Source organism: Barbatula barbatula, assembly GCF_947034865.1.
Source record: "Barbatula barbatula genome assembly, chromosome: 25".
Taxonomy (NCBI): Eukaryota; Metazoa; Chordata; class Actinopteri; order Cypriniformes; family Nemacheilidae; genus Barbatula; species Barbatula barbatula.
In genome coordinates, this window is record NC_136788.1 from 12626070 (window position 1) to 12638350 (window position 12281).

The 12281-nt window shown below is 39.0% G+C and overlaps 1 protein-coding gene across 1 annotated transcript in view; it reads left to right on the forward strand.

The window, feature by feature from the left end:
- Positions 1-12281, forward strand: part of nav2b (neuron navigator 2b) — a 66977-nt gene that overhangs the window by 38265 nt on the left and 16431 nt on the right. Inside the window, exons 13-15 of the mRNA XM_079450452.1 lie at positions 9212-9341; positions 10832-11126; positions 11437-12085. Of these exons, the coding sequence (XP_079306578.1) occupies positions 9212-9341; positions 10832-11126; positions 11437-12085 (1074 nt within the window). The remainder of the gene's footprint in view (positions 1-9211; positions 9342-10831; positions 11127-11436; positions 12086-12281) is intronic.

The window sequence follows — 12281 nt, forward strand, 5'->3', positions numbered from 1 at the left end:
GAGCGAGAGAGAGAGAGAGAGCGAGAGCGAGAGAGAGAGCGAGAGAGAGAGAGAGAGCGAGAGAGAGAGAGAGAGCGAGAGAGAGAGAGAGAGCGAGAGAGAGAGAGAGAGAGCGAGAGAGAGAGAGAGAGAGCGAGAGAGAGAGCGAGAGAGAGAGCGAGAGAGAGAGAGCGAGAGAGAGAGCGAGAGAGAGAGCGAGAGAGAGAGCGAGAGAGAGAGCGAGAGAGAGAGCGAGAGAGCGAGAGAGCGAGAGAGCGAGAGAGCGAGAGAGCGAGAGAGCGAGAGAGAGAGAGAGCGAGAGAGCGAGAGAGCGAGAGAGCGAGAGAGCGAGAGAGCGAGAGAGCGAGAGAGAGATCGAACACGCAGGAGTGATCACTCTGCATAGTGTCTTTAAATAGTCTCTTTGTGTGGAGTATGTGTGTTAACACTATATTTTTATATACTTCATATGTCTAAATATTATTTTCATGTACTTGTTAAATTGATCATCTCAAATTTTTCAAATGCTTATTGAATTTTGCTTTACATTTCTATGTGTTTTCATACATTTCACATAATATGTAAATATTTCAGTGTCTCAATCATGTTTAACATACTGCATTTTTTTGAATTACCCATTGTTACTTGGAAATCTCGACTGAAGTTATCGTTCGACTGAAACCCAGACCCAAAGCCGCAGTCTTTTGTCATCAGTTACGCTGAAGTAATAACTCCAGTGCCAATAATGCAGAGAATGTAAGTCTGGTTCTTTACTCTCAAGGCTCCAGGACAGGCTCTGTGACTGCGTACGGTACATTCTTTAACCCCAACGCTGCATTAGTCGCCAACCGTGCAATTATTTTTTATTGTCATGTCAAGACTGAACTTTTAGGGATCTTGATCTTTTGGGAAAACACAAAAGGGATGTATTGAAAATAAGTAAAATGAGAGGATATTGCGGTCGATTGGTTGTTTTGGTTTGAATTAGGGATACAAAAGCGCATCCATCCGTTTGTCCTTGACGAGTCTGGTATTGATAGAGTAAGCGATACAAAGACAGAGAGAGAAATCTCCATGTGGCTCTGAGGGGGCTTAGCGATCACAACAGAGTTCCCACTACAAACACATGAATGGAGTGGACGAGAGAGGAAGCGAGAGAGCGTTTATCTTTCATCTGTGAGAGGAAATAGTCTTTTCCCTTTTCTACAAGTCTATACTTACAGTTGGTTTAGGAAAGTCTCTGGGGTTCAAAAGTACACTTTTAAGTGTAATTTTATACAATTTCTCTGTTTATCCGCTTAAAGATTTTACATTTTAGTGAAAAGGTACATTTTATTTACGTTTACGCATTAAGCAGATGCTTTTATGCTAGACTTACAAATATGAAATTGCTATGCATTTCTTTTAATTTCAAGTTTCTCTAAAAGTGGACGTCTTGACCCCCATATTATTAAATATGTGAATTTCTAGATTTCTAGTCAAATATATTGTTTGATTGTATTCTTGTTTCTTGTTTTGTTTTGTTGTCTATAGAGCGTTAGACTTTTACTTACTCCAAATTAGAAAATAAGGTCCCTCTGTCCAGATGTTGAGCTCCAAGGAGGCTAGATTCTGAACTCCCGGTTTTCAAACCTACGTGTAAAAGTTTTTGTGTGGACCGAGCGATTGTGCTTGTGTCGGAGAATCACACCCTCTGTGTTAATTGGATGGTTGAAACAATGATCTTAATGATTCAGCGCGGCCATCACACCCAGCGGTCCATTCACATGCAAATGCAGCTGGCGAACAGGAAGTAAGAGATGGAAGGACAGAGTAACTGAATAAAAGACAAGGGGAAGAGGATATCCATCAACACAAGACTATGTGACCCCACCCCCACACCACAATGTGTGTGTGAGAGAGAGAAAGAGAGGGAAAAACAGAAGAGAAATGGTTTGTGTATGCAGTGTTAGGGGAAAGGCACACTAAAAATAGCAACACCACTAACTTAAAGGGAGAGGTCACCCAAAAATGATAAATCTTTCATTATTTACTCACCCCCATGTCATTCCTAACCTGTACTACTTTATTTTTTCTGCACAACACAAAAGAAGATATTTTGAAGAATGTTGGTATCTAAACAACATTTTTGGGGTGAACTTCCCCTTCAACTAAATTGTATTAGTAGTGCGACAGTAGCAAGGAATAAGTAATTCTACAATAACTTGTAGAAATTTTATGACAATGTTTTTCATAATGAATTTGAGGTCTAAATCATTTTTCCACCCTCAAAAGATTTGCAAATCATGTTTTACGACCCAAAATAAAAGACAGAAAATCCCAGAGTGATAAGCGAGACCCCAAAAAGTTTAAAAAAAAAATCATTTAGATTCGAGTCATGTTGAAGTAGACGAGAGAGCAAAGAAATTCAAAAGAGCGATGGAGAAATTAGCTACTCCAAATTCCTCATGCTCACTTGCAGCTCTGTCATTACACACGTCTGGCGCAGAAGGTTTGGGCACGAGAGCTGGAATCTCTTTCTTTTCCTCTCTGTCTGTCTTTCTGTTATTATACACAGTAACACCCTCATAACTTCTTTATGAAGACAGAAACATCTCATCACACTTTCAGATTTTTTTGCTTTTGGGTTTGTTTGAGGTTGCCATGTCTTCTTGCATGTATTGAACGCTAACTTTATTTTTATGCATTTGCATACACGAAGGCAGCTCCCATGTTGCATGTTGGGCCTCTCCAAGTTTTTGCCACAAAGTTTTGTACCAGCATTCCAAAACGTTGTTCACTGTTTGGAAATACTTTGGGGGAATTGCATCTCGTGCCGCTGTTGGTTAGTCTATTTCTCCGACAAGGATTAGTAAAGATTGACCTTTAACTATGGGACGTGACCCTGATAAAACCTCTTTAAACAACGTGCCACGAAAACACAAAGAACTGTGGAATGAGCTAATTGGGCAGGTTTGTTGAAGACCATGGTTTAGTCACTTATTGACCTTAGACACAAGCACACTTAACTCCAGACAGACAGCTGTAAACCAAAAATGGATTTTCACACTCTTCGGTATGCTCGTATCATAGAACACTATGCTTCCAAGATGTAAAACGCACACTAACTGATCACATATGTTAGTGGACTTAAGATGATTACTGGACACACACGTTACACACACACACCTTTCATGTAGCAACCTGCCTTGCCTCAAACCTGTGGGGTCACCTGGCATTTACGACGCAAGGCAGATGTCTTGAGTTTCTAACTAAAAAAATTTGACTGTCAAACAGAACCTACAAGGAGGTTAAACTGCATTCATAAATTTTAGCAATGCTATTTCTGTCATTAATTTGTAACGTGTTATATCAGCATATTATTTTTGTCTATTGAAAGCCTTTATTTGTTCAGCAGCCTTTCTAAAGCATGGTCATAAATTGTAATGATTTTTCGCTTTATACAAAAAGCGTTATTTACTATTATTATTTGTTATCATATATGTTTTTATATATACGGTTATTAGTCGATATAATTTTTTGTTATTGTATAACACTTTATATGATGATTAATAGCATTAATATCTTTTTAATTTTAATTGAACAAAGTTTTTATATATTTGATTATTAATTGTAAGTCGTTTACGTCATTTTATAGAACTTTATTTTTGACAATTAATCGTAATCATAAAGTTGTTATACACAATTATCAATCATAATCATTAATTAATCGCTATGGTAAATCGTTACAGTATGTAATCGTACGTTGCGTAATCAATCTTGTGTTTTTATATGGGTGTATAAATCATAATTGTGCAACGCTTTATAGACTTATTAAATCTAATCAGAAGAAGCTTTAAATATGATTATTATTTATCATCATATCGTTGCTGTCCTTACAAAACCTCAGATGTCCAACATTTTTCAGAAAAAATGCAGTGCTTTTTAAATTATAAAAAGAAAAGTTGACAAGCACTTTTTATTGGTAAGATATGTGCAACATAAAGGGTGATCAAAATTTTGTCATTAATCATTATTATTATTAATCACGAGGTTTCAGTAGGACAGCAGCAATATAAAAAGTTAATATTACTTATAATAGAAAAACCTTCTATATATGGTTATTAATCGTAGTTATGTAAAGCTTTATATACAATTATTGATTGTAATAAAAAAAGCTTTGAATCACAAGAAATGGTCACACTCCTGATGTTAATTTTTCCTTCTAATATATTAAATGCGCACTCAAAATAACCACCGCGCACTGAAATATTCAGACTGATTTTCAAGCTTTTTCACTGTATTTAATCACAATTGTTCAAAGTTTTACATATAATTATCAATCATAATAAATCGTATATAATGTATTTGATGTGCACTATAAGAACAACCGCTGGGCACTGAAATCTCTCTCTCTGAACTGATTTCAGGCCCTTCCTCTGTGTTATTTACTCTACGATCACACAATCCTGTGTATAATAAACACTCCGGATCAGAAACAGGTTTGGCGACCACTCTAATTTGCCTTTAAGCTTTGGCACATTACACATGAATAACTCGACTTAACGATTCTTTCTAAACCAGCTCTGTTCTGAGACCAGCCTATGGAGTCAATACCCATCTCCTTTTGAAGTCCTGCTGTGCTTAAAACTGCTTTGTGATCAGATTACCATTCCTTCTTCTGGTGAAGCCGCTCCCCTCCGCCTGTGGTTGGCTGTGGGCTGTTTGAGTGTACGTGTGTGTGTAAAGGTCTCTCTCTCTCTCAGTCAGAGCACTGTAAAGCTGAGAGGGGGAAGTAGTGTAGTGGAGATACACATGAAGCTCCCTGCCACCCAGTTAAACTTTAGCGGCTTCACACCGGCTGCTCCGGGATCAGGCTCCTGCAGGGGAATTCGGCAGCCCGGCACCGACACTCAGAGGTAGAGAGGAGGAATTTTCTTTGTTTGAGGATTTATGGGGTGGAAAGTTGCTTTGCCACGTGGGACTGTTTTTGTGCGTGAAAGACACAGAGGGAGAGTGAGTATGTGGGGTGATGACAGCCTCAGATCGGTTTGAGAAATCTCGTCTTAGAAAGTGGCAAAAATGGTTGTTTGGAAAGAAAAGCCTTTAGGCATGTAAAACAATCGTACTGTGCAGTGGAAGAAAGAAAAACGAAACACTTTTGCGACCTCGTGAATTTACCTGAGAAGCGTTATCGTTGTAAGGTTGTACTTTGGATATATTGAGACTTTTTTTTATTGGAAAATAGACTGTATACATAGAAATCCTGTTGTTATGGTGTTTTTTGCTTTATTTTGATAATGTTATCGTGTACTTGACACTTAATGATTCAGTTCAAGACAACATTTTTTTGTTAATATTCGTTTTTTTATCATTTGGTTTATACAATGTAACAAATAAACGACAATTCAAACCTCCTCTTTCTTTCTTGCGCCAAACACAAAATATATTTTGAAGGACGTTTGTAACCAAACAACATTGGTCCCCATAGACTTCCGTTGTATGGTCACAAAACCGCTCAGACATTCCTCAAAATATCTTCATTTGTGTTTCACAGAAGAAAGAATCATAAAGGGCAACATTTTGGGGTGAACTATCCCTTTAAAACAACACACCAATTAATGATCCATTTATGTTTCTTCAAACCAATACTTTTTTCTGGTTAAAGTACACTTCCCGATCTCCCCCGATGCCCTGCAACAGTGCCGGGTCACTGCAATGATGGCTATTCTTGCAGAACTAACAGCCAGACCAAACAAAGCAAACGGGGCTGCGTGTGCAGTCTGGCTGTAGTTCGCAACACCACGCCGATCCTCTCATAACAGGTCTTTAGAAACAAAACCAATTTCCTGTCCCCCAGATCATTCCCTCCATATGCTTTTACTTCTTTGGGGCTCTGCACTAATCGAATGCCTCAGACATGGCAGGAGATGGGGGCTGGGTTTTCTGCATGTGTGTTTGTTTATGGTGGGGGTAGATGACCGGTTGTTATGTGTATATGTATGCTCAGCCGTGTCCACAGATAGTGTCCGTGTAGTTGCTCTGCACACCTGCGTCTTCAAATTATATTTGTAGATACGCTAAATATGGTTTAATATTATTTTGTAAATGTTGCTTTTATGTGAATGGTGACAGATTTTGAGTAGTAGGAAGGATCTACTCTACATACAAATGCTTACGTTTTTATTCAAAGCATCTGGGACAACTGTCAATGTCTCTATATGGACATTTGCATCCAGGATTTGCCTATATAATATCTCTTATAGACTGTTCTTCCTCTAGACAGCGATGAGGCTTTTTTATGATCTCACGTATACAATATGTATAGTTTCAGGAAACACTCTGTTGTTTCAGTGTGCCCAGATTTGCCAAGATAAAAAAGTCAGAGAACTTTCTCAAATTCTCATTTATCTTAGATCAGATTATATGAACTACATTTAACTTTACTGCTTAAAATAGACAAAATAATAAACTTAATTCTCATTCATTTTAACAAGATAATAAATACGCGACCTCTGAGCAACATTTCCCTCTTGGAGTGTACAGTCACCCCTCAGCAACAATTATAAAAGCTAAAGTTCTGTGACTGTTTGAAAATGTCGTTCTATTAGACAAAAATAATTGACAAAAATATATTTTAGTTAAATTCTATGTCTATTATTTTCCATAAAAAGTATTTTCCATATAATTTAAAGTACAGACGAATCTGTCAACTTTAATTGCTTGCATCTAAAATGTCATTTTGTTAAAGGGATAGTTCAACCGCAAAATGAAAATTATGTCATCATTTAATTACAAGCTTTATAAATCACTTGCATTAAATGACATTCTTGTCATTTTAAGCACGAATTACTTTTTTCTTCTGTAAAACATAAGAGAAGATATTGCAAAGAATGTAACCAAAAACATTGGCCATAATAATATTGTAAGGACACAAAACCAATGCAAGTCAATGGGGACCAACGGTTTTCTGTTACCAACCTTCAAAATATATCTTTGTGTTCTACAGAAGAAAAAAGCCATACGGGTTTGACATGACTTGTGGTGAGTAAATGATGACAGAATTTGTATTTTGGGTTAAATTACCCCTTTAAGATGCTGTATATATTAGAATATAGACATCATTAACTTAAAGCACTGTAATTGGCTTTGATAAAATCTCTGTTAAATGCATGTAACGTAAACTTCTTAGTACTACACTAGCATATACAAGCCCCAATGTAGACCGACAAGAAGCCACAACAGATCTGTTTTAGATTGCATACGGAATTAAAAAGGAATAAGTGACTCTATACAACACACATACAATATATGTTCAGTGATTGCATTTACTCTCTATAGCATCTGACAGCATACACCACATGATGAATGAACTCAATCATTTAACCAGAGACACGGAACACACACAAACACGTTAGCACAATGTGTGTGAGTGCTTTTAATGACAAATAGTCCCACCGGGACTGAATTTCTCACAGCTCATTAATACAAGAACCACAGACGTCTCTCCACGCCACAGTTGTTGAGTATTAGTTATGTGGAGCGCGCTGTGACAGACGTGAACTATGGGGACTATCAAAACAAATATCTATTCACCTCTGTCGCAGGGCTACAAAACTCCCCTGGAGATAAATAATGATTGAACACACACCTTTTGATTCATGATTGCCCGTGAATGTGATTGTGAGCTGGTTTGTTTGCCTCAATGATGCTGAGAGATGGGAGGGATTAGCTGGGCTTTAGGTGTTGATGGGAAGTTTTGTCGCTAAAGTTGTTTCTCTAGCATAGCTTGAGTTTGGGGTGGGCTACACTGGAGACTTGTGGGTGTTTGGGCAAACGTTGTTTGGGTTTAGCAGCTAGCATTGAATAACTTCCTGTATACAGTACACACCCGGAGAGATACACATATCAGTGAATGTTCTGCGCCTCTAGGATTATGTCACCTAAAGCCGTAACGTTATCAGTCTCGTATCACTAAATGGCCCACATCATAGACGGTAATGAGAAGGAGAGTCATTGAAAAATAAATAAGGCCCTTTGAAGTGTACTTCAGGACTTCAGACCTTTTTTGCAACTTGAAACGTTGAAATATGTCCTGGTTTCTATTTTTCATAAAATGACAATGAATGGGAGATCTTCGATCAAATAGTAGTTAATACGATTGAGCCTTATCCTCCGAAGTCTTAGAGCAATAGTTACGATATCAAATTTTTCATTGCACAATTTATGCACTGCAAGAAGATTCATTGTGTACATTATTGTGATATACATTGTATTTATGTAAATGTCTTCGTATCATTTTGTTCATGCTGTCAGATTGAATTATCTTCGTCTGTTTTTTGCTCAATAAATCACACTCAAAATACAAGTGTAAGGAGGCAGAGGAAGTTTATAACCATTGTGACTCAAAAGGCAAAATTTTAAATCACCCTCGTGCCATCCCAGATGACTTATTTTTAGCTGAATACAGATTTTATTTAGAAATGCTTTCAGTTTATTGTTTCTTTAACTCTTCCTTCATTAAAATAATAAAAATGACTCAATTGGGTAAATAAATGTCTTCTAAATCTAAACTATATGCATGTGTGTAAATGAAATACGTTCAATAACCTAATAGTAACTTATTTAGCAATGCTGAAACCAAAACAAACACATTAGCTCTAAATTCAAATATATCAATGATTTCAAATATCGTTGGTTTTTGGTTCTCATGAGAAAATATCATACAATTAGTCATGAACTATAATGTAGTGATGTCTTAATGTATATAATTGAATGTATGTATATATAAATAGTAAAGTGTGGCTCTTCGACCTCCACCATGATCACACACACCATACCCATCTCAGGTTTTCCCTCGGACCAGAGGCAGTTTCGTTCCATATAATTTTGGTCGGGCCCTGCTGAGCATCCTAATGGCAGGAGCGCTGTGGGAAACTGGGACAGCAAGGCAAAGGCATTGAGAATTTGAGGCACAGAGCTAATTAAAACAAGTTTTGAAGAGCAGAGAGACGTGCCTAATGTCTCAAGCATGATGGGAATGCAGGTTTTTTGTCAGGTCATCACTTCATGCAGTCTTTGGAGATTTCATGACTCCTTACGGATGATCTTTGCAATAGCCTCTTATTCTGATGGATGTTTACTGTGTCCTTTCCTACGTTTGCTACATTGCTTGTTATCTTATCTGTATGGCGACGTATGTACATTTTCAGAATGAATGAACTCTTTTTTTATTTTATTTCTTTTTTTTTAGTTGGGACGACAGCAGTTCAGTCAGCAGTGGCATCAGTGATACCTTGGATACAGATGACCTCAACACCAGCTCATCCCTTAGCTCCTACATCAACACCCCATCAGTCCCACACCGGGACGTAGAGGAACAGGTCAGTCATTGATACCAGTTGTAACTTCAGAGCGTGTCTCAGTCCACGGAATGAGAAACATCTGCAGAACTTCAAATGAGGAACAGTAGATGACTGACAGACTATACAATTGATGCCTTTACTATATAAAGGCATAGTTCGACCAATCCTGTATTCACCCACGTGTTGTTCAAAACCTACTGTACATGACTCATTTTTCCTCCTGTGGAACACAAAGAAGATATTTTGAAATATGTCTGTGGTTTTGGGACAATAGTGGTCAATGTTGTTTGGTTACCAACGTTCTTCACAACATGTTGGTATATTATGTTGTTTGTTTAGTTGCTTGAATGTACTGCTTAAATATCGTTAGGTCATTATCAAAATGTTGCCTGTGTTTGCTTGCTGTGTTGGTCTTTGTAAGCCTGAATCAGCAAGCTGACTCAACTCCCCCAAATGATAGATCATCTCTATAAGCACAAAACAGCTTTATATTGAGCGAATGGGCCAATACAGAGTTACCATGTCTGTCTAGCCTGTTCTTACAAGACAACCTCTTTGGCAAATAACCTAGAGAGCCAAGTCTGGATTCAACGATCTTGCCCACACATGTGGCGTATTGGTGTCAGTTTATCATCTGGGTTTTAATACAGAGTGGCGTATGCAACCCCTTAACATAAAAGCTTGACAAAGTTAAACCTATAATCTTGTTCCAACACCCTTCATATATCTCTAACCTTTCACATGTAACAATCTCCACCCTGCTGGGAAATCCATCTTGAGCAGCTTGTTTTTTAGGGATATGGTTGCTGGTCAGCCAGTTAAAAAAAATCAGCTAACGTGTTCCAAAAACATTGCCGGGATTTCCCAATAGGGCATGACTCTTCTATATTCGTGGATTCATTTGTTCTTATTTATCTCCATAGCAAAAAACATGCTGGTTTTTTATCACGGCACCACACGCATCTCATATGTGGTTTCCATTACCAGCAAATTATTTCATATTCAGAAAGATTCAAAAACTAGAAGCCAAATATCTGCCACCCTTCACTTCCACACCCTTAAACTTTTTTCCTTATGTAATCTCACCATTCTTCAGACCCGAGTGGAGCAACGATTTATTATATTAGCGTAGAGATAACAATGTTTTGGAATTGGCCCGATAACAACTGGAGGCTATTAACATTCCTTCCTTGGCAATAATTTTTATGAGGATTTTCAGTAGCGGCTGAACAATGAACTTTTCTGAAAGGGGGTGATGTCATCTTGGCTAGATTTGTGGAAGGCCATGTAATGAATGGGTTGGCTTCAACTCTGTGCCACATAAACTTTGTCTTTGTGATGGCCGCTGATAATGTGGGTGAATAATTGAGACCCAAATCTCAATCGTTACAGACATTACGCAGTATGTTTTTATATTCGGTGCGGTAACCCCAAACCATTTGTGCTGGTCAGATTTTGCAAAGAAACATTGAAAGCAGACACCTATTCCTGTTTTGAATTTTTTTCAGCAGCTCAAGACTGATGCAGAGAAGCATTCGGCTGTGAAACAAACCTCCAACTGGTCCCTCGACCTCAAGCGTTCAGAAAGGGGCTCTGACGGGGACATCAAAATGGAAACTGCGTCCAGGTGGAACCAGCAGATACCAGATTTTTCTGATGAATCTGAACGGAGCTCAACAGGGCGCAAGACCATTATCTCTCAGACTGGCTCTTGGAGACGAGGCATGACCACCCAGATGGCTGTCACTTCCCCAAGGACCAAAACAACAACACCTACAAACTGTAGCTCGCTCAAGTCACATGGTAAGTGTTCAGATGCAACTTACCTTTAAAAAGTAAACAAACTGTTTTTCTGTTTTATGGGCATGACTCTGATTCATGTGTAAGCTAAGGCCAACGTGAGTCAATCTCTGAGATTGTATCTGTTATCAAAGAACACATCACTGTACCCAAACACATCTCCATTGTTTTATGACTGATGTGCTGCACACCTGTAAAAAACAGAAGGGTTACGTTCAGACGAGTCTTAACATGGACTACTATATTCAAAGCTGTTAAAAACATGATTGAATTTTCTGCTTGACAGTCCGTGTCCTCCATCATCCCCCCACAGGTAAGACCGACGACGCCAAGGTGTCGGAGAAAGTACGGCTCTCTCCTCGCTCCAACACTGTGCCCCATTCCCAGTCGGAACGCCAAACAAACATCAACGAGACTAAGAAACCTTCCAACTCAGCCACGCGCACCCCGACCAGTACTTTCGGTTTCAAGAAGCCTCTAGGTTCCATGGCAACTATAACGGCAAGCGGTGCTGTGGTAACTAGCGGCTCCGCTACAGTCGGAAAGATACCTAAATCGATTGCCTTTTCCAGTAGCCGGCTTTCTGGTTGTCGACAGGCCAGTGTGGATGATGGATATTTCCCCCCAAGTGCTCGGACAACCCTTCAGTATCGCAGTTTACCCAGACCCAGTCGTGGAAGCAACGGTAGTGCCGCCGTACGCTCGTCAAACCGTTCCAACATCACTACCCTTGATGCTAGTATTTGCAACAAGGGTACGGCTACGCTTCCCAATCCCAAAAGTCGCAAGTCCCTGGTAGGTACTACGAACCAGACGGACCGAGAAAAGGGTATATACTCAGATGTGGAGAGCCAGGTGCTTAAAGCTGGAGGGGCTACCCAGACAGAGATGCCAACCCAGTGCCAAGCTGGAAGGCAAGCAGGGGGAAAGTATTCAGAAATGTCCTCGCCAACACTGCGTAGGTAAGTTGTCATTTAATGTGAATCCTTGCTTCTGGCAACCAACTCAGAAGATTGGAAAATTGATTTGTGAGGAAAGATTTTGTTGCACGTTTGAGTTATTTTTATGTGTGGATGAAAGTGCAGATTTAAGTCTTTTAAATATTTATACAGCGGTTCTCAGTGGTGCTGTGTGAACTTCAGAATATTCTCCTTTGGT